The sequence below is a fragment of the Stegastes partitus genome, unplaced genomic scaffold (genome assembly GCF_000690725.1).
Source record: "Stegastes partitus isolate 25-593 unplaced genomic scaffold, Stegastes_partitus-1.0.2 Scaffold3634, whole genome shotgun sequence".
Taxonomy (NCBI): Eukaryota; Metazoa; Chordata; class Actinopteri; family Pomacentridae; genus Stegastes; species Stegastes partitus.
In genome coordinates this window covers 56,825-79,823 of record NW_007581365.1, presented here as the reverse complement: position 1 = coordinate 79,823, position 22,999 = coordinate 56,825, and the positions used below count along the sequence as shown (strand labels likewise).

Here is a 22,999-nt window from a genome sequence, read left to right as displayed (position 1 = left end):
AACAGATGTAAAAGAGATAGTGTTATTTCATTCCATAAATGCAAACATTGTTATAAAATATCTGTGCTACAGAACAGTTTAAATCAGAGAAACTCATCTCCGATATCCTAGCAAACAGTCAAGAAAACAAGATGGAGAGAATGTCACAACTCATGGCCCCAATATTTTACAAAACGCAGATGTACAAGGAGTACAACAAATGCAACATTTTCACAGATCTGTAGATACAGTGCAAAAATAAATCATTGAATCCAGTCAATAGCTGGGTTTGCTCTTACTGACAGTTGAGTAAATTAAGAAGCATCAAGCACATGAATTTGCTGTCGTATCTGACAAAGTCCACCCAACAGTCCTTGAGAATATGCCTCGATTCTAGGCCAGCTTATTACAGTAGCTTATTCGCTGGGATATTATTGCCTCTGCTGGAGAACATAAGCACTAGATATAAGCCCTGCATGTGTGTCAAACGTTACAGTTCTTTCATCGCAGATAACAGAAATGGTACCAAGCCAACATCCCAACTAAACAATTCATATAACACAGAAAAGTGTCTCCTGGGAAACAGATGTAATTCAGTTAATTTAATAAAATATAAGCTCTTTATGGGCACCAGACACATTAATCTGACAAATATACTGTTACTGTGAACACTTTGTAACATCAGTGAGATTATGTATTTGAGTTGCACCAATATCAGTATCAACATGATCACAGAATAGTTTGTGCTTCATTACTTTTGATGACTATACCTGCATCCGCATTAAGATCATCAAATAAATGCATATGGGTATTTGCTGAAACAGGAAATATCAGCCAAATGCAAACAAAAAACAAGAAACAGAAACAAACTGGTGCATCCTGTTAAGCAAAAAAAAATATGTGAAAGTTCAAGTAAAGGGTTTGAGTTAGCATTATCTTCCCACTCATATAATGCTGGGCTAAGGATCGGTTTCACCTTTACAACCCCATCTCTAAAATTAGAAAAACAGTCAAAGTGCTTTGGCAATAATTCAAGTCTTTCATTTTCACCACACATACAGGAGAGTCAAAGATATTGGCTGCATTAAGCTGCACTGTATTTTAAAAAAAAAATTCTACATTTTATAGCTTCACAATAATGACAGGCCCTTTAAACATTTATGTCCAAAGTTTCACCAGGCACCTAAAATGAAGACTGCCATCTTTTGTTACTGCTCTTGGTGGCTAATATACTGATCAGACTGTTAAAACTGTGCAATTTCTGTTGTCATTGTGTACATACTGCTGTATTTGTATTTGTCTGTAGGTATATATGTATTCCTCATGAGAAATTCAATATTTAAAAATATTAATTGGATGAAAACTCTGTTCACTTGGCTTTAATGCTTAACTGTTTGCTGATAATCAGGATTTTCTTACATAAAGAAGCCGGCTTTAGTCACCACCAAAGGAAAAGTGACAAAATGACAATGAATAATAATAATACAATTTTTAAGAACCTCTTTCGTGAATTAAGACTTAATTTACTCAAGCATAATCAACATGTTTGCTTGTGAGATGGTCAGAAATCGCAGCAAAATGCACAGATTTCTGTCAAATAAGGTAACAGAGACTCATCGCCTTTTTCTGTACCCAGAAAGATTGTGCTTATTTTTCATAAGCACACTCTTGTGTAGTCACTCTGCAAAAGGCCTATTCTGAGCCAGGAAAACACCTAATAATAGGTACAAGTTCTTTTAAAATTAGCATTTCTATTTTAAATTTGCAACTATCTATAAAGCGTTTGTACTTGTTTTAAATCTTCTGGTTACTTGTTTATCAGTTTGTCAGTGGCCCAACAAGTAAAATGACAAACGACAACCACCTCGGCATCAATAACAAAACTGGATAGCTGAAATATGTGCTACAATTAGACTAAGCCAATTTTTCAAACTGATGTAAATAATTCTTATCTGAATCGTTTTTAGAGTTTCGTTTGGAGTGTATCATCTAAAGTGCACCGCCTGAAGAGATGCTGTTAATATTCTGGTCAGTTTTTACCTGGGAACAGTGACCAGAAATATTAAAAAAAGAGGTGCTGCTGGTCACAGTAGTTGCTATGAAACTGTAAAATTTTCATTTCAAGACAACCTGTTGCTAGTTCCTAATTTTAGTGACTGGTGAAACTGATAAAAAAATAAACATTTAAGCGGCCCACCATGCACAACAGGACTGTATCTTGCAAGTTTCAAATTTACAAACACTACTTAACTGACAGCAGGCAAAAACTCTGAGCTAAAATACTGATAAGTTTCTGTGTTCTGTTGCTTGGCTGTTCCCTAAACGCTCAATAACACATTCTGTATATCCAAGTTGCAGCGTCTGTGTCGTGCCTCTGCAGTTCGTGGCCGTCTCTTCTCGGGTCAGCGTGAAAGGAATCATACAGAGCGCAACAGGGCACATATTCACACTCAACGGTCTTTACAGAACTTTCTGTGACAGAGAAAACAAAAGCACTCCAGGAGTCCAGAAGCTTTCTTCTGTTCTGCGCTGGGTCTTGGTCTGTCCCCCCCCCTCCTCCCCAAACCACCACCACCACCACCACCAACTGTCTGTGGGAGCCTCAACTGGTACAAGGAAGCAATATAATAAGTGCCCCGCTGCTGCTGAGTCTTCCAGCCACCAGGGGATAGCAAGAAGTGAGAAGCAGATGTTAATCAGCATGTGGGAGCAACAGGAATGCCCAGGCATCATGAAAGACTGCATTAAATTTAGTCTTGAAGAGCCTTTAAGTGGGGAGAAAATCTTATTCTAAGAGGTCCTATGAGGAGACACAAACAATAGAATTAATAGGTAATCAAAACTTGTAACAAAAAAACAGGGCCTTTTAAACAGCATCACATACCTGATCTGAATCTTCATTGTACTGTGCTTTTCCTGTCTCCATGTAGTGGGTGTCAACATCATCTACTCCCTCTATTTTGTTAGCTTCGACATGCTCTCTCATGACGGAGTATCGGTGCACAAGGAACCTGATGAAAACATGCCAGTGGATGTTAGAGGTGAAGTGTGCGCAGTGTTTATGGTTGTAGGCGGCAAGATGAAAAAAAGGTTAACTGACCGTCCTCCGCAGACGTATTTCTTAACCAGCCAAACACCTGTGACGGCACTCATCAGGAGGATCGCTATGACAACCATCACTATGACAGCAGTGTTTGTTGAACCGTTTTCACTCTGTTATTTCCAGAGATGGAAAGAGAAAAGGTTGAAAATGTGAAGAAATAACACCACATTGATCACATGAAGAGGTTTTTCACATTTGATGTCCCTCAGCTGTAAATGCATTCACACATTGGAGAATTATTTGGATAATTAGGGCAAGGATGGGGTACCATTACTTAAAAAAGATACTGAGCTTATCCTACTGAACAATGAAACACTATGCTCGTATAAACAATCATGACCATACTGGTATTGCTCAGATCAGCTGAGCTTGGTAAGTGTGTTTCATCCATGTGCATTTGCAATTTGTACATTAATAAACCAGAGTGGAAAGTAAAGGTAGGACATTAAAAAATAGACAAAACATTGCAAAAACTGGCGACCTGTCCAGGGTGTCCCCTGCCTTCGCCCTAAGTCAGCTGGGATAGACTCCAGCCCCCCATGACCCTAATGAGGATTAAGTGGTGTATAGATAATGGATAGATGGATATAGATCTTATAAATTACAACATAGATGAGGCACGTAACTTATAGCCGTAAAGGTGAAGTATTGTGGCCACAACATCGTCAGATCTGTGTGGGTCGATGATGAGACTGTAAAGTTTCTGGGCATTTTGTACTCCTGAGAGAACTCATAAATGTTTTTTCAGCAGTATGACAATGTTACAATGTCATAAGTTATTGTAAGAAAAAGAAAGACAAATTATTCATTAATTTTACCAAAAAATGGAAAAAACCTGGATGCACAACATTTTTTTTACCACCCACAGGTGTTACTAATACTGGAAATAATATGATGTCTCTATATGGTATAAATATTTGACCACTACAACTTGCTGAACATGCTTCATATATTTGATCGATCAAGTCAAGCGGGTTTCATTTTGCTATCAATCTCAGTTTGTTTCCATATCTGTCCCCTATATGTGACTACATGCAGCACAGTCACTCATCTTCTCTATTTTTTTCTTTCTTTCTTTTTTTTTTTTACAGAGTTTGTTTATTGCAAATGCTTTATTTTTTGGCATTTAAATGCAACATGTAGAACATAGTGATTTAGACAGAACATAAATATTCAACCTAGATTTGGTTAATTATCCTGACAGAACCACACATCACACATGATGAGTTTGAAGGAGGGTCATAAAGTTGAAATTCTTTAACTGTTTCCGGCTCTGCTTTATGTGGCTATTTTTTACATTTGGCCTTCAGTAATGTGCAATTCAATGTTTCCAACTCGAAATATTTTAGTAGTGGATGGAGATTTTCTTCAAATTTTATTTAAAAAATTGCAATATATTTGGCTAGAAGCTTGGCTCATCACACGATGCTACAGGATAATCCACTGATTTTTTTACGATACACCAAAATGCAGACAGATAATGTTGTACTGTGTATCTATACCTAACTTGTCTGTTTTTAATCATAAGCTGAACTGACCAGAGAATTGGGATAAAGGGCGTTACTGATGCACATCCTCCTCAAGTCCGTCTCCTTTCTGTCTGGCTGGAAGCCTCCTTCACACTGGTCTCCTGGAATCTTCCGGTAGCTGAAATGTAAGCAGAGACAGAAAGACATGAAAGGCAGGGGAAAAAAATCTTCAAAAAGAACACAGCACAATACAGCTGATAAACTAAAGATATGATTCATATCACTAAGGAAGTGAGATTTAAAAGCACAAGAGTTGCAGAAACAAAAACATACAGCACTAACTGGTCAGTACAGCCTGTCTATTAGCATGGACATGGGGGGTAGGGTCGTTGGGGGGCTGCAGTACGCTCTGCAATTAGGCATTGGGTTAGGGTTAAATGATGTTAAATGATCTGGGGAAGGCTTTTTCCACATCTCACCACCAATATTGGCCAAACAAATATCACAGAGAGCGCAAAAGACAGCTTGCGTGCCAAAACTGCAGAACACCTTTCTCATTCGCTTTGCCCTACAATTTCACATCTGTTACCAAATGAAATGGCCATAAAAATAAACCTTTAACTGGTCAGCTGGGTTTTGACAAAATGATAACAGGACCTGAAGCTTAGTTTGTTGCTGCCAGCTGTTTGTAGGAGGAAGGAATTACATACTTGCAGGATTCAAAGCGAGACTGTTTTGCATATTTACGTATAGCAACAGCAGTAACTTAATTAATTACTTACAAATATAAATGATTCTTGACATGGAGACAGGATTAGACAGGATTTAATGGTAAGTCACACTGCGTGCTCTTCTCCACTTCAGACAGCAGTGATCACACAGTTTCTTCCACATTAAATTTCCATGCCATCTTTTGTTTATTAGTGCATTATCATATACCAGATATTGCATGTGTGACTAATACTGCACACATACCATGACTCTCTCTGTCACTGTAGTATTTAGATCTGCTCAAAAGTGACCTTTCTCTGAATGACGGAATGCTGTCAATTTAACATACCAGTGAAGCCAGCAGTGGTATGTATGCCATGTCTGGAAAGGGTTTATGTAGTGGGTGTGAAGTCTACATGTCATATGTAAGGTAACTCTAAAGTCTTGTGTTTATTGTCCTATGTCTGATATGTGTGAGTGCATCTCATTTTGCCTGACACCAGTATAAAATAAGTACATGATTTGCCATATATCGCGGTTTTAGAATTTATTGTGTTTAGTGAGTTTCTTGGCAAAAATCCCAAACATCCTCACCCACTGGTCTGCAGCTGCTCAGTGGTCCCGTTTAAACAGAACTCCAAAGGACGGCCTTTCATCTCCTCTTGCTCCACACACTCAGAGCTGTTCTCCGGCCGGTAATACCCAAAGTCACTGCAAGACGAAACAGAAATGTACTTCTTTATGTAAATGTTTGGGCACCGAAAAGTAAATACAATGCTGTAGCAAACGGACAGTAATGAGGAGCCTTTATTCAACATTACTGAACTGTTACTTTTGATTTCATGAACCTAAAATCTGAATAAACACTAATTGTGACAAGTTCAGAGTTGTTTTTTTGTTTTTTAATGTCCATTTGCTGCAGGGGTTGTTTTTGCTTCTTTTGATGAAACAACTAAATATGCAGTTTGCCCAGGGGTCCCCAAGCTTTTATATCCACGTTTGCATTCTGTAAGGAAAATCCAACTTATTTCAAACTGCTGATAGAACCAGTGACGGGTTGTAGAAGAAAAAAGTATTAAAAGAGAAGGTCATGCATGGCCTCTTGGCGTTTGTACAAATTTAACGACACAAACTGTAAAATATTCTTGCGTTAAAATTAAAACCTTTTTTGTCTCTCGTAAGGAAAATGCATTGTACTGCTCTTGTCCTAAAATTCCACTAAAAACCATTAGATAAACAAAAAAAATGCATATTTGTGCAGTCTAGTGAATATACTACATGCAAGAAATGACAATCTATTATGATATTTCATATTTTTACATGAAAGGACGTGGAAGAAATGCATACCAGTGATAATCATCAACTGTACACGGACAGGGGGACAGCTTCTTAGTGACTGCGTAGTCCCTCCCGTTCCAGCAGACAGAGTCTTTCCTCAGGCGTAAAAAGGTCTCTTTATAGCCCAGCACACAGCCATCATTAGATCCGCTGGGGTCTGCAGAGTGAGCCAGCCACTGCACGTAGTCTCCTTCATTACCTGTGCAAGCACATGTGCTAAGTAAAAACACACTCCCCATAAAAAGCCATCAAACATCTTTTCCCACATACTCACAGTCTCTGGTGAGGAGCTTCCTGAAGTCTATCGTGATCACCACCCATTTACTGAAGTCGTTCCTGTAGCCCCACAGGCTGACGTTCATGGAGCGAGAGCCGGGTTCGCTGTCCATGCCGCTGAAGTGAAGCGGGTCGCTGGTGAAGTTATATGTATGCCAGCACTGCCCTTCATCTGTTGAAAACCTAAAGGGTGTAGGGAGAAGACCCAAAAAGCAAAAAACTAACTGAAAGAGTGTTGCATAATAAATGTAACTACAAAACTCAATTAATTCTACACTTAAATATGAGTTAAATACATGAGTTATTCTGACTTTATCTGGTTGACCGGTGAGTTGGTGTGCTCCATGGCGACTAGCAGGCCTCCAGAGTCCAGGATGGCGTAGTGATGGGGTCCTCTAAGGGCCAACAGCCACGAGTAGCCGCCATCATCAGACACGTACACATCAGGAGAGAGAGCTGACTCTGCATCTCCAACGCTGCCTGGAGGGAGATAGGGAGACGGTTTAAATAAGCATTCAGTAAAATGATTGTGTTAAAAGATCCTTGTGTGTGTTTGTGTGTTTTACCGTGGGCCAGGACGAGGCCCACTGCGTTGGGCTGAGAGAGAGGGAGCATGGGGACGTTCATCCTCATGGTGGTGCTGTAGGAGGCGTGGATGTGAAGTCTGCACTATAGACGCAAAAAAAAGGTGCGTTAAGGCTTTTGTACCCTTCATTTACATGGGATGTTTAATATCTGGGGCTGTTTAATTTATGTCAGTCATAAAACCTCACAGTAAAGCAAAAAAAATAAAAAATCATAAGAAGATAAACATATATATTTGTGCGTCTCACTCTGTTTGGTCTGTTGGTGGAGGTGTCAGTACTACAGTGGCTGTTCTGTGGTCTGCGCAGCGTCTCCCACATTGCTCCTTGGTCATATGTGATCACTGTCTCCACTGCACCGTCTGCAAAAACAAAAGAATGGAAAGTCTGTAACTTTCACTTCAGTTACCATCAAGGTCGCCGTAGATACTTTGCATCTGTAGCCCCAATAACATATCAGCTTTACCCTTCTCCTACCAATAATCCAAAGCATTTCACACGTTTCTAGATAAATATCCTGCCTTCTCAGCAGCAAATCATTTGAGTTTATTTTACTATGTTATGGAAATTAAACCTAATCTATCTAAATTTTGCTTGACAAAAGTAACCAATCTCAGTTTGTATTAACTTTGCTGCATTTTTTTTAATACTTAAAGGATTAGACAGGAATCTTTAAGGGGGTCTTGATGGTGCATTCACCCTGGCATTGATGTTGACTGCAAAAAAGATGCTGAATTCACAAGAAAGAAAATCAAACATCACAGAAAAAACAATGTCCATTTTGTAGTTGCTGGTCAAGAGCTGACTCATTCTTTCATGCTGGAGTTTCCCCGCTGGTGAAGAAAAGCAGTAAGAATGGAAAGTCCCTGCTTGCAACTGCGATACTATAAAAAATAATATAACTTTTAACCTACATCTGACTAAAACACATGCAATTAAATGTTCATCATTACGGTGTTCTGGTGGACAGTAGAGCAAGGTACAGGCTGTTGACCTTGTTTAGTTTAGGATCTTTAGGATCACATGCAATGTATTTGCAGCGTTTCCTAATACAGTTAATGAAGAAGAAACATGTAGGCGCATAATAGACCGTGTGTTAACCAACCCTCTGTGAGTACGCTGGTCATGTAGACGCCCCTGAGTGAAGTAATGGCAGTGAAGTCAGTGTCACTTCCCGTGGTTGTGTAGAGATGGCGCTCCAGAGACTTGGAGAACACAGTTCCTCTGTCATCTGACACATAGATGGTTCCAACACCAGAGTCTGCTCCACACAGTGCACAGACACACACACAAAAGCAAAGAGCAGATGGTTTTGGATTGTACGCTGTGATACATTTACTGATCTCCAAGGAGCAGTTTATTGCAGCTTCAATGTTTTCTTTGTATTTCAAGGACAAGTTAGAGTCAGGGATTGTAAATCAATACACCATCAAATATAGTAAATATCTCCTCACAAAGTAGCTGCCTGTTTTGTGCATGTGCTGTAAAAAAAAAATTGCTGTTTTTGCTTTATGAATGGCAAACAAAGTGGCTCAGACCGAGCCATAACCAGACAGTCTTTGAGTCTGCCATATCTGTACAGATTGCAGGTCATCAGTGTTCAGACTGCTAGAACTGGCTGCACTCTAATCTCTCACATGTCCTCTTCTGTAGAAGTATCGTCAGAAGAAAATCAAAATAACACTGGGGTATTGCAAGCTGCTGTATTCTGAAATAAAATGACAGATATGAAGCCGTAATTGCACTGTGACAAGTCAAATGTTTTTGCTCAAGATATCTGTAAGATCATTGTAACTAGTCAAAACAACACTTAGAGATGTGTGTAATTCAGTCTGGATTGAGTGAAATAATAGTTGCAGATTTTTCACACATCATTATGACAAGTCTGAAATGTGCATGTTGCAGCTGATACGAGGCGTCCCATTGGACGTTTGTTCAGAAAAGCATTTGAACAGTGTTGGCAGAACTAATGACGGTTGCTCTGGTAGATATGATTGTTGTCTGTTGTGAAATAGGAAGAGTTTATTAGCAAGGAGTTTATGGAAACTGAGAGACTTTGTTCATGAGAGACTTTGGGCTCAGGCTGCAAGGACGAGGCGGTAACATGACTTTTTATATGCGATTACAGTTGCCGTGCAATAGTATGTTTGAAAAAGGAAGCTGCAGCCACCTCCCACTTGCTGTAGATTCTGACATCAGTGCAGAAATCTGCAACATCATTTCATCGAGTTAAAACTTGCATACTCAGAATATCTGTAATTACATTTTGACCAGTCAGGGTTAGGGTTTGACCCATCTATTACATACAACGTCATTCCGAGGTTACCGTTAATATTGAAGCCACTAGCAATGATCTGCTAAACTGGCTCAAGATATGAGCACAAGTGTAGCTCATATTTTATGTCAAGCTAGCCTCACATGTATCTAGACTTTGGTTTTGATAAGCAACTGGCTTCAACACCTACTTTAATACTGACAGGCGTATTGGCACACTTGCTATAGTACAAAAATATTTGCCACTTACATAGTAAAAATAAAATGACCTTCCCTTATAGACACCATCTTACACTTGGACAGCAGATGCTCTGAGCAGCTGTGGGTCAGAGGGCAGAGCAGGTTGTCCACTAATTGCAAGGTTTGATGCTAAATTCATATACCAACAATCTTTCTCCAGAACTGCTGACTCACCTTTAAGCAGGATGTTTGTTTGAAGGTTGTGTTTTTGAGTTAACAACAACACTGTCAATCATTGCCGCAATCAGTAATTACTAACATCATGAAACATCATCAGCATCCACATCAATCATCACTAGTTCTGACCTCCGGGGTCGTCCACGTGCATGAAGATCATGTCCTGGTTGGCTGCCAGGATGGAGTAAAACTGCTCGTGGTTGACTGTGGGAAGCTGAGCCATGTTCCACAGCTCGCCTCCGTCCACTGACACATGGATCATCCGCTTTGTACCCTAACACACAAATACAAACATACATACACATGGAAACGTGCTGGTTAGAATATTCTGTGCTATACACATATTATACTTGGGTAAAAAACACACAGAAACTTAACTTGTAAAGTGTTGAGAAATACATTAAATGCAGTTATTAGTGATGGAACTTCATCTCAACGCTAAAATCTGTGTACAGGGGGTGCCGATGTACTATATTAGTGTCATTAAACCAAAATCGAAAAAAGAAAAAAAACAACCCCAAAACACCTTAATTTACAGCTGGTATCAACATGTAAACTCTTTCTACCTATTAAATATTAATAAGCTTCTGTTCACTTCATCCTGCTTGTGTTGTGATTAAATCTCAATATGTAAATTATCTCTGGCCAACTCTTTAATATGCATGGTACGTCCCAGGTCAAGAAAGTTGAGTTGTGCATTTTTTTCAATCAGACTTTCTACAAACATCTACTTAATTTAACTGTTTCCTTGCATGTTAAGCAAAAAGGAGAAATTAGGTGACAAACTGCTGGGCAGAGCTTTTCCCTGTGAATGTTGTCATTCTGTACAGATTGCACGTACACCTGGCTGAGATCCGATCACAGCGTGAGCCAGACCAACTCCAGATGCGGTCACACCGATCCAATTGCATTCTGATCACAATGCCAGCATTTACACCTTGCATTAGCATGTGTTTCTAGTTATCCAGATAGGATATCCAGACACAGACTGCATGTTAATGCCAGATGTCATAAAACCATTTGAGTGGCGAGACAACACATTCTTTTTTTGCACTCTTGGAGTTTTTTTTGTTTCTTAAAATACACAGAGGGATGTAATGAGTGCAAAAATAAATACATATTGTTGTTTTTTATGCTAACAGGCACATAACACACACATACCATGCCAGTCATGATGGAAGCGAAAACAAATCTTCCTCCCAGTACAAAGGAGTAAACTCTTGTCGCGATGGTCTGGAAACTTTGACCGTAGTCGATCGTCTTCCTCAACTCTAACATTCCTTTGTCATCTGACAGGAAGCAGGTGAGGTTATCAGATGCATTATTGAATTTTCAGTATGCTAATAAATGGATAATTATGTCATCTTCACTTACTGCATGATCCATTGTTGTTAGTCGTAAAGTAGATGCTGTTCTTGGGGCCCCTGTGTGTGAGAAAAAGAAACTGTGAAGGGAGGAATCAGTGGGACAAGATCTAATTGTGCTCACATTTTGTAACATCTGAACGTTGTGCGAGTTCAGATGTAAATCCACTTTTGGAATTTGTAGAAATCACAGATTATGGTTATGGTGCAGCAGGCACACATCAACCCTCCCCCCTCAGGCTGCGCTCCAAGCTCTCTCTGGTTTTGTTTGCTGCCAAAGGGAATGAAGGTTTTCACACTGCACAGATTCTGCTGGTTCAAGGACTGCGGGCTGAATAAGAATGCCACTGCTGACTCATGATTCACTCTGACAGCAACCTCAGCTCCCTCGCTCTGCAGTCAATTTAGGCTGAGGCCTAAATGACAGCTGTGGTCACGCAGAGCTATCGCTATGTTCCCACAATGCAGTGCTAACAACCGCAGGCTGACACCACAGCCTCATGTGAACTCTGGTGCTCGAATGAAACCGAAGTCAGGAGAGTGATCAGAAGTGTGGTGAGGAAGACAGCTGGAAAAACAACATTGGACAAAGAACACACACACACACACTCCTCTTTTTACGAGAAGCAGAGATACACATTTAGACTGTGTGTAAACAAACATGGACAAAGCTGCTTCGCTCAGTGATGGACAGTTTACAGTGTTTTATGCAGATCATTGACACACTATACTAGACGAAGTTACACTGGACCAATACTCGGCCATTTTTCACTGCCAAACTGTTGTCTTCACTTTATTCCACATTAAAACGCAACTAAAATAAAACCTCCTAAAGAGTTAACCTATGCTATGATGCACAACCCAACCTTTGCTTGAAGCCCCTCTGCAGCCACAGAGATGCTTAGTCAGTGACACTGGTAATTATTATTTATTTAAGAGCTCTAGGTTCAAAAATAGACACCAGGGATCCTGGGTAAATTAAAGGCACAATTTTTTAGTCTTGCCACAACATCAGATTTTCACTACATAATTATCATGGCCAGAAATTCACAATGATAATATTATCACAATATCTATGGAAAATTACAATAATTAAATGGTGTCAGTCAAATTTATCTTTTTTGCCCAATGAAATACACAGAAAATATGAGTGTAGGGAGGTTGAGATGATCTGTAATACCTGCACAGAATGTTCCCATGTTGGATTGTCATCCAGATAGATACTGGTGCTAGATTATTTAATAATATTATCATAAGCGTGTTATTAACATGATATAAATATTTCTCTTTTTTTAAATATCACATTGTAGGCATTACTGGAAGATCAGTGAAATATAATTTCCTTCAAAGTCAGAGAACAAAAGGTCAAAAATGAGGTTCAGCTCTCCTTAATAATTTTCTTACAGTTACTAATGTTTGGTTTATGTCATCTGTTAAATGTTCAGTACCAACATTAACACATGTCAAGTGTGTGTTTAGAACTAAACAAGACTGTGACTCATAACATAAAGGGCAATTCTCACCATCTGACCAAACACACACTGTCATGGATTTTCCTCCAGGTGGCGCCAAAGTCCTCAGACAGCCACAGCTCAGACTGGAGGGGGGGAAAAAAAGCTTAGCCAGTGAAAGAGTTTTCATGGACTTCTGTGCATGCACTGATGAATGACTGAGAATTTAATAGCCTGAAATGCAAGTCTAGCGTCCATTAAAGACGGGCCTGTAAGTAGGTGCACTTTAGTTAACTGTGCTACGACTGTAAATTCCTGACTAACTGATCACTGCTACCGTGATACTGAGCGTCAGGAGTGTGTTGCAGTCTCCGGGGTTGTACAGCATCTGAATGAGGGGCTCAAATGGCAGGTCGGTTGAAACGAAGGTCAGGCCGAAGTCCTTTGAGCGAAACAGTCGAAATCCCCCGATCTCTGACACATCACCAGTCAGGATCACCTGAAACCAAACGCAGACACTAAACCACCATTCAAGTAATTAAATCCGCTGAAAATGAATCTGCACCTGTTTCGATAAACAAGACAATAATCAATAAATCATTGTTGGCATTAAAACACCAAAGATTCTTCAGATCCAGCTTCACACATAGGAGGATTGGCTGCCTTTTGGCACTGTGTCACTAAAAGTTGAAAGTTGTACTATACTCTACAGAACCTTGCACACACATTCTCAGGTAGTAAATGTGCACATTTCTGCACAATGGAAGCATTTCTACTACTGCTTCATATAGTCCCTTGATTAAACTTGCTGCTAATTTGGCTTGTAACATTTACGAGGTGTGTCAGCAAAGCTTCAGGACTGGTGTCACAAAAGATATATTTCAAATCCAAATTACAAACTACGAGTTTTCCCCTTTGAAATAATCCCTCTGGAGTCTAACACACTTTCCCAGCCTTCTCTGCCACACCGCCATGAACTCCTGGAAGGATTCTTCCAGGATCCTCCACAGCTCCGTCGTCACAGCCATCATGATGTCGTCCACGTCTTCAAAACAGGTCCCCTTGATGACCCCCTTGAGCTTGTGGAAGAGGAAAAAATCCCACAGTGCCAGGTGGGGTGAGTAAAGAGGTTGCTCCAGCACGGCGATGTTCTTCTCAGCCAGGAACTGTGGGATGCTCAGGACATTGTGAGCAGGCGCATTGTCATGGTGAAGCAGCCACGACTTGTCCTGCCACAACTCTCACCTCGCGCACTGAACGAAGCAAACACTACAGGATCTCTTTGTAGACATGCTGGTTGATCGACTGAAATATCTTTTGTGACCAGTCCTGGAACTTTTTTGACACACCTCACACTGTCCAATGGCTAACAACCCTCCAAAAATCTATGCATTATTGTATTTAATGTTATGCAGTTTCTTGTATGTGAAGCTCTATTTGGCAGTAAAACAGTTTCTGATTCCTGTTTTCTGAAAATGTCACATCATAAGGTTCTGGACAGTTAGACAAAAAAAAACCTTTGGAGATGTCACTTAGGAATCTGCGACATAAAAACAACATTTTCAACTACTTTCTCACATTTTCTAGGCAAACAATACAGAAACAGAGAAAAGTAGGGGCAGATTTATTGAAAATGAAAATAATTCATTTTTGCAGCTCTACGAAGAGAGAAGCAATGAGAAATATTCTTTCTTAACCTACAGTCGAGCAAAGCTTTGAAGATGGTTCACTGCTTAGGATAAAGTATGTGGTGCAGTATTTAAATATTAATAAATATAGAAGAGGTTTGACTTCCCAGCATGGCTCACCTTCCCTGACTGATCTGGACTGATGGCGATGCCAAACTCTGTCTGGATGAAGGTGTGGTTGATCAGATGAGTCACGTCTTTGAACGTCTTCCCATAGTCTTCACTGACACATAGACAAGGTTGCAGTTAGATCCTCAGAACCACCACCAAGACAAAACACTTACTTATCCCTGTTAAATCAGTGTGCTGTCAGCGACAGGACGCTTCTCACCTCCTGTAGAGGTTCGACTGGCCGAAACGCATCATGAACAAAGGCACCTGAAACGTCGTCAACACCAGCAGCACCTGGGGAGGAGGCAGTTACACATCAATCTGTACTTAATCTCATTTAAAAAAGAAAAAAAAATCACAAGTACAGCTGAAAGGAAAATCATATTGCAATCATTTTGATGGATATTGTAATTGTGATGTGAGTCATGATTTTTGTGCAAATCTTTTTTTTTTTCCATTTCTTTTCCACTGGAAAAAGTACAAAAATAATGGGATTTTTGCTGCAGTCTTTACCCAACAACCGTGATTGCTTATAGAGAATATGATTTGTCATCTCTGTATCACCACAATGTTTCATTTGTCATGGTATTTTGTGACACTGGGGCTCATGTGATTTGGAAACTGCATGTGAACATACTGCAATTTTGATATTATTTTTAAAAACTGTTCATCCTTAATTCAGAATCATACAGTTTTATGCATTTAAACCAACTCACCCCTGATCCGTCGCCCACCCAGGCCAGTGACAGTGAACCCATGGTGCGCACCTTGAACGTGAACTGAAACGAAAGAGAAAAAGCAAAGGGAAGTTTTTGTTTTGTTTTGTTTTGTTTTTTTTACAAATCTTGGGGAAAAAAAATCAATGAGGAAATCTAGAAAAAAAAAAGTCTTGACTTGCAGCCACATTGGCCAACACGGGACTATTTGAAGTATTTGGGAGTTTGGTATGATGTTGCTTGCTTAAGAGGAGTAAAAGAACATTTTCTGAAATACACAAAATGAGCTTGTGTGTGTTTTTTCCATTCACTACACACTGAACACGCCGGCCGACGGGACAGAATGAATTGTCCATACTGTCCAAAGTAACTCGGCCATTTGGATGCACTCTGCGTGTGTGACCTACATTCCTGTCTAAATGACAAAGCTGAGGCCCGAGAACAAGACAACTGCTGATGTCCTGAGCACAGCAACACACATAACATACATTAAGGATGAATGTATTATGCTTTTAAATATTTATCTTACTTATTAATATATTTCTCTTGCTATGAAGTTCAAGATATAATAAACAACTTAGAGTGACATAACATTAGAGGCAAGGAGGGAAAAAAAATTTAGACGTAAACTTTTCTTCCACAACAAGTGCCCTGACTGCAAACAACATTCCCGTCCATTCATCCAGAGTGACGTTCAAGTGTCTGGCCTTTTGAGCAACGTGTTTAGCCGCAGCCCACATTGTTTGGAATCTGAGGGAGGTTTTTCCTCCTCCTCTCTTTAGCTGGTGGGTGCAGAGATGTTTACAAGGTGAGCGCAGGCCTGGAGAGTGTGTGTACGGCTCTATAAAGCCACAGAAGATGGCCAGGTCTGCCGTCGGCCTGCTGGAAACTCCTTGTAAACAAGTCCAGTGGAAACTGGCCTGCCCCGACTGCCCAAGTCCGTGAACACGACTTTCCGTCTCTCCTGCATTAATCATTTCATCACGCTCACGCTGCATCCATCTGTTCTTCCCTGTTCTGATTATTTAAGTGTTTGACAACTTCTCCTCCCTTCCTTTGCAGTAATTCAGTCAATCTATTGATCAAATTAGCTTTTTTAAAGCTTCATGCGTGCCATGCTCCTAAAACCCTCACACTAAAAAAAAAAAAAAACACAAAGAAAAAAACATCAGTGCTGCTGCTTCTTATCTGTCCATGGAAATGCTGTTGTTTGTCAGTTTTCTCTCCCTTAATTTTAAAAATAAGCCTGATTTGGCTTGTGCACTTGAGGTTTAAGCTGTTTTTATCATCACCGAGTAAAAGATTCATGCAGTTTTTTTGTTTTTTTTCCCCATACTGCTAACTGATGTCTGACCCCAAAATTATCACTGGTCAGAATCATTGTGGTGCAGTGGTAACGAAATAAGTGGTTAGACAGGGTATTTATCTGCTTTCCATCCAAACATCTACTGATTTATAATGTTCTTTACACACTAAATAAAAGAAGCAGGGAGCTGTTGGCGCTTGTATTGCACTTTTAATTATGCCTGTAAGAAAAATGTCCCTAATAAGATGTTACTATGAGAAAACATGTGAAGTAAGAAACAAAACAGAATGTAAAATATTGACCATGACTACAGCCAACTTAGTGGTTCTTTCAGGCTGTACTTAAGTAAAGCAAAGCATGTTAAAATGTGGTGATGTTTACCGTGTTCGTCACTGCTGTTTAAGATGCAAGCTACCAATCAAGTACAACTGAGGGAGACGGGAGTGTGTTTAGTTTTGCAGGGTTTCACTCATAAACCGCAGCATTGTACAAACTGTAACGTTGACCTGCGACTGGTGTTGGAGGGGAAATTAAAGGATCACCAAGTTATTATAATTCATCCAGAGGAGAACATGAATGTCTGCACAAACTTGCAATCCATCCCGGATTCCTGAATCCTCCATCTGCCTCAAAAAGATACTTGAAACAATATTGCCACTGCATAGTTTGTTTCCACGAGAGAATATATATATATGGACATGTTTCAGCTGCAAAATGTCCCACTCAAGTAAATAATGTATGTCGGTCATGGGATCCTGATCAAAGATGTTTGTGTAAGCCTCAAAAATCCATTCAGGCTCTACCTTATTGCATAAACAGAGAAACCCACTTTATGTGGATGTAACTGGTGCAGCTACACAAAGAGAGGCAGAAGATGAACAAAAGCTGCTTTTTGAATGACCTCCTGAGATTCAATTTGAAAAGCAAATGTTAACACTCAGGCCACAGCAACACTCAACAGGTTTCATGTTGTGTCCTTTCCAAGGATCAGGTCTTTGCGAATGTTTCTACCAACTGCTTGTACACCTGTGTTGAATTTAACCAGTGGGGTGTTTCCCCACATCTGTTCCTCTGAAACCCTGACTAGACAAATGCTGACTTGACCAGTTACAGTTCACTGGGACTGAAACCCAAACAATCAACATTACACAGCAAGTCGGCTGGAAGTCTGCGTCCGAGTCTTACTCAGATCACGTAAATTAATGTTTGAGGAAGGCAGCTTATGCAAAGCGAAGGATTTTTTTTTTGTCCTGCCTCATAGTGAAGATAACAAAGGGGTGAGTAAAGAGAAGAAAAGATATACATTAGCCAGCAAACAAAATCAAGAGATAAGTGCCTGACCCAGTTGGATGTGGCCTCACAAACCAGACATGACCTCATGCTGCATCACGCGTCGAATTTAAGAGACCAGATCTGCTCTGAAAAGGCTCCTCTAATCTCCCCACGCATCTCAGCTCAGGACACTTGTGGCATTCAAGGTGTGCTAGTACTTTCAACTTTCAAAAGTGCACAACAATGCGGCAATGAGGGAGTATCGCACATGCCCAGCTGCACAGACACATGTATGTCCATGCTGACTCGGTAACGCACACAGTCGGTGGGAGGGAGCACAGTGAAGTCCTCTCTCAGAGGTCAGATGCCAACACAATGAGCTCCTTATTCCCTCTGCTCTGGGCTTTAACTTTCTGCTTCAGCCATGTTTACACACATAAAAACTTCAGAAGAGGAGGTCAAACACTCGGGCTCTGATCAAACACATGAAGCCGTACGGACCGAGCCTCTGCTGCTCAGCTGAGCTTTTAGGAAGAGCTGGCTTGTATTAACATCCACTGGGTTCTTATGGTTAAAGAAAACCAGAAAAAAAGCAAAGCAAAGACCTGCAACTAACTAGGATGATTATGTTTGGATTAATTAACTAGAAAGTATTAGAAAGTAGTGAGATTACACGGCCAGTTTCAATTTAGAGCTGAAATGTTTAGTTTCTTGAGGGATTTGCTCCACAGAAAACTGGACGGCAACAATTCTGATTTTGTGTTTTAGCCATGATGCTTAGTTGATGAATCCCACTGACTTCAGTGATCCCATTTCTTCTGGCACCATTATGACATTTTTAGTTTAACGTGAAACGCTTTGACATCAATAAATTCTGTACAGATGATGTGGGTTCTTCAGGGCCAATAGCAATTATTTACAATCAAGGAGTCTGAAATGCTTTGCTTACTTTTGGTAAAGCTGGGGTAGGTAGTATGTTTGGCATCATTGGGCAAAAATTCCACACTAACCTTTGAGCTTATGGTAATTTAAGTGATCTGAGAAGAAACTAGACTTCTGTACGTCCTCTTGTAACCCTTGATGGCAGACTTTCAATCACAGGCCTTTTTAGACCAGATCAGGTGAGACGTTATACAGAGTCCTGAGAGTAGGCTGTGGTGGCATCATGGGTGAAGCCTTGATTATACCACGTTGTGGATATGGACATGGACAGGTACAAATACCACGGACACATAGCTGTTGTTGTAAGGACAGTGTTACACTTTCAAGCATCCATGAAAGAATAATAACAACTACGCATCCGTGGCGTTCGTCATCCATGTGCATTGGACATCGGCATTGGAGTATAATCGAGGCTTTATACTACTTTTTAGTCAGGTGGAGTTTGCTGGGAAGTTGGCATCTACTGTGGCAGTGCACACTACTGTGTTTGTGACATAGTTGCTGTGCGGACTGTCTGCAGTCACACTGACTCTTACAGATTTGAAGAGATGATAAAAATTTATGCTAGCAAAACTTCACATATTTACAGGTATGCAACATATAACACCAGTCTTAGACAAGAGAGCCAGAGTAGGAAATTAATGAAATAAAGAAACGTTTCTCTATTTAACCTTCAATATTTACGGGCTATTAATCCTGACATGCAACCAATCAGACAACACTCTGGCCGACGTATTGCTCAAGACCACAGACTGACCACAAGCTGCATTAGAGCCAGAATTAATTTATTTAATCATGAATCGGTTCTTAAAAATGTCAACAGCGGAAAAATGCTGAATATCAGATCCAGCAATCAGCCAGGCAGATAATCAGTTGACTTCTAGTGCGGACATTCATTTCTCTCTTTGAGTAAACTGTTGTTGCCGTGGTGATGATCCACAAATCTAGTTCATAACATACAAAAAAAACAGCGTTCCCGTCCGCCATCAGCTGTACTTTGCCTTTTAGGCTAATTAGCAAATGATAGCATGCTAACAAACTTAGACAACAGGGTCAATATTACACCTGAAAACATCAGCATGTTAGTCTGTGGAGCGATTTACGGGGTTGATGACTATTTTTGCTGATTAATCCACAAAGTAATTGGCTACTTCATTTCAGCCCAAACTACATCTACTATGATGCATGACAGAGACAGAGAAGGTGAATCCAGCAATGTTTTGAAATGCCTGCTGATTAAAAACGTGTTGATTTACTTTCTTTAAGTCGTATTAGTGTGAATGTATTTAGATCCAAACAGAGACAACACACACACTTACTCACTCCTACATCGTCTGTGGCTGATCAAAAATTCCAAGTACTACTCAACCTTTGATTGCACAAGTGCCTCCTTTACTTTCACCAGTTTGTTGTTCTCACTGGACGTCGCTGCCTGCGCATCAACAAAACTTTACTTCCCCCAACTCTCGCTTTCTCACACCATGTGGAACATCAACTCTGCGGTTTCTCTTGGTGCTCCAACAGCTGGCTGCGACCCAGCTACGCTTCACCCCCAAAACAGAACATGTTTTCTCTCTACGTTTTTTTGGGCCAGAGGGGATAGAGGACGGAACGGAGTCTGAAGAAGAAGAAGAAGAAAAAAAAGAAACAGCAAACTAGTTTGTAAACCTGACAGGGTCCACTGAATGAATTTAGCAAAAACATGCGAAACCGGGGGGAAATAAGGCAAAACCAGAGCTGGCTGACAAAACACATCCTGTGTAGTCTATCAGGACTAAAATAGCACAAAACGAAGCCCAGGCAGGAATAGGTTTGACTTGTCTGAGCTGCTCATTTACACAGTCATCTGGAAAATAGGGAGCATGTTAATGATGACTCCGCCCTGATAACAGAGAAGTCAGACAGACATCAGTCTACAGTGGAGATCAAGATCAAGTTCGGAGGGAAAAAAGAAACTCGGGGAATGTCTGTGAGGGAGAAAGGCCCAGAGGAGACGGGAGGAGTCTGCTCTCTGAGAGCACGCCGAATCGTTTTCATGCTCAGAAGCTGGCCCAGGTGTTTGAGCCACAGCAATGATGTAACGTCCGCTTCCTCCATCAAACACACACACACACACACACACACACACAACAGGACGACGATCCCGTGGAGCTCTGTGGCTTTGGAAAAAGTTGTTATTTCTGAACATTCCCCACAACATCAGAGCTGTTCTTGGTGCACTTCCTATTACAGCATGTTCAGCGCTGAATCAACAGAAGGTGTTGTTTGGTCTACTAAAGAATATGTTTTAAGACGGAATGAGATGAAGGAGAGAGAAATAAATGATTTTCAAATGTGACTGTTTCATCTTGACCCCAGGTACAAAATGCAAGTACAAGCTCACATGTGATCACCTGCTCCTCCAAAATCCTTGTGTTAGCAGACTGGAAGAACACAACTGTGAATGTCTGCGGTCACATTCATCATTAGTCCACCGGAGCATGAGAACTCAGAGTCAGCAGGCATAATGGATGTGACGTACACTGATGACCTACATTAATCCAGATCAATTAAAAAAGAAAAGAGTGCAACAGACAGAGCTGAAAAGATGATCGGAAAATCATTATTGAATCAGAGCAATTCTACTTATTTTGCTATTTTTTTCTGATTATTGTTCCCTGTGCTTTGGATTAAAGCTGCAATGAATAGCTGATATACTGATTAGTAAATCGACTTAAAAACTAATCTGCCACTATGTTGATAGTTAATTCATTGTTTCAGTTATTTTTTTAAATTAAAAAAAATCTAAATATTTTCTGGTTTAACCATCTGTCACATGAGGAATTGCGGCATTTCCTTGTCTTGATCTTGAGGTTTTGTGCAGCTGTTTAGACAAAACAAGCAAATCTAAAGTTCCCTTTTGTGGAAAATCCCAAAGACTAAACAGTTCACTGGTTCATCAAGAAAATGTTATTAGCTGACCGTAAGTTTGGGAATTTTAGTTTAACACAGCAATTTTGCAGATGTCAGGTGGGACTCTGGGAAACTTTTTTATTTTTTATTTTTTTAATTGAAAGACCAAACTGTCTGAGAAATAAGAAGTAAACAGCAAGAGAATCTATTGGAAGTGAAACTAATTAATGACTTCAGCTTTGATTAACCTGCAGATTGACTTTTAGGTTAAATAACTGATTGTTTAATCAATAAAACATCCCCAAAATTGCAGTAATAAAGTCTATAAATGGTGTTTTCAAATTGCTTTTTTTGCCTAAAATGACATAAACTAATTGTAATTATTAATCAAACTGCAACTAACGATGAAAATATTTCCATTTGTTTCAATCATCAGATGTTTGGCTCATTTTTTTTCCCAACTATCAAAATAGTAACTAAACTTTTGTAGATCAACTAATCAGTTAATACAGATACTTGTAACTACCATGATTCACATCTACTTATTCAAATCACAGTTATTTGTAGAAGTGATGTTAAACAGTTTCTAAGTGGAGTTAAAGAGCGGCTCCACGAGCAAAGCGACCACATACTGCCTCGAGCATGAGTCCCCTCCAGCAGTTGCACTGAACTCTGAGAGGTTTTGTGACTTCTGCGGAGTTTTAATGCATCAGTGCTACTCGTAAAGTCACTTACAGTGTTGGTGTTGTTGAGCAGGGCTGCCTCCACTCCGGCCAGAGCTGTACATGACTGTTCATTCAGTCCTGCGCTGCGCCTCGACAGCTCGGTCCTCTCTAAAACATGTCGCTCCTCATCACCTCCGAGCTCTGACAGCTTCGCTCCGCCGCCCAACGCCGACCAGCACAAGCCGAGAGCCAAAAGCCAAGACGCGGAGACCATAGTTTCACCGAGACTGACCAACTTCTAGGACTCTGAAACTCAACTGTCCCACCACTTGGCTCCGCATGCCCCCCTCATCACACAAAAGCATCTTCAATAACGGCCCATCCACCGCGGCTTCTGATTGGTCGAGACCAGAATAACCTGTGATCTGATTGGACGACGGC

General features: G+C 40.3%; 1 protein-coding gene across 2 annotated transcripts; it reads right to left on the bottom strand.

Moving 5' to 3' along the window:
- Positions 1 to 6: 6 nt before the first annotated feature.
- LOC103375925 (sortilin) lies at positions 7 to 22,912 on the bottom strand. 2 transcript variants are annotated; one of them, XM_008306229.1, is made up of 20 exons: positions 22,629 to 22,912; positions 15,482 to 15,544; positions 14,986 to 15,059; positions 14,775 to 14,877; positions 13,304 to 13,465; positions 13,039 to 13,112; positions 11,526 to 11,575; positions 11,313 to 11,440; positions 10,281 to 10,425; positions 8,566 to 8,721; positions 7,710 to 7,822; positions 7,443 to 7,545; positions 7,188 to 7,356; positions 6,875 to 7,059; positions 6,610 to 6,799; positions 5,857 to 5,973; positions 4,621 to 4,729; positions 3,080 to 3,192; positions 2,864 to 2,990; positions 7 to 2,779 (listed from the first exon to the last, which is right to left on the bottom strand). In XM_008306229.1, the coding sequence occupies exons 1-20, from the start codon at positions 22,830 to 22,832 to the stop codon at positions 2,765 to 2,767; spliced, it is 2,400 nt and encodes a 799-aa protein (XP_008304451.1). In that variant the 5' UTR covers positions 22,833 to 22,912; the 3' UTR covers positions 7 to 2,764. The 2 variants fall into 2 exon arrangements, with proteins under 2 accessions (XP_008304451.1, XP_008304450.1); XM_008306228.1 differs by lacking the exon at positions 7 to 2,779 and having other exon boundaries at positions 2,826 to 2,990.
- Between the last annotated feature and the right edge of the window lie 87 nt (positions 22,913 to 22,999).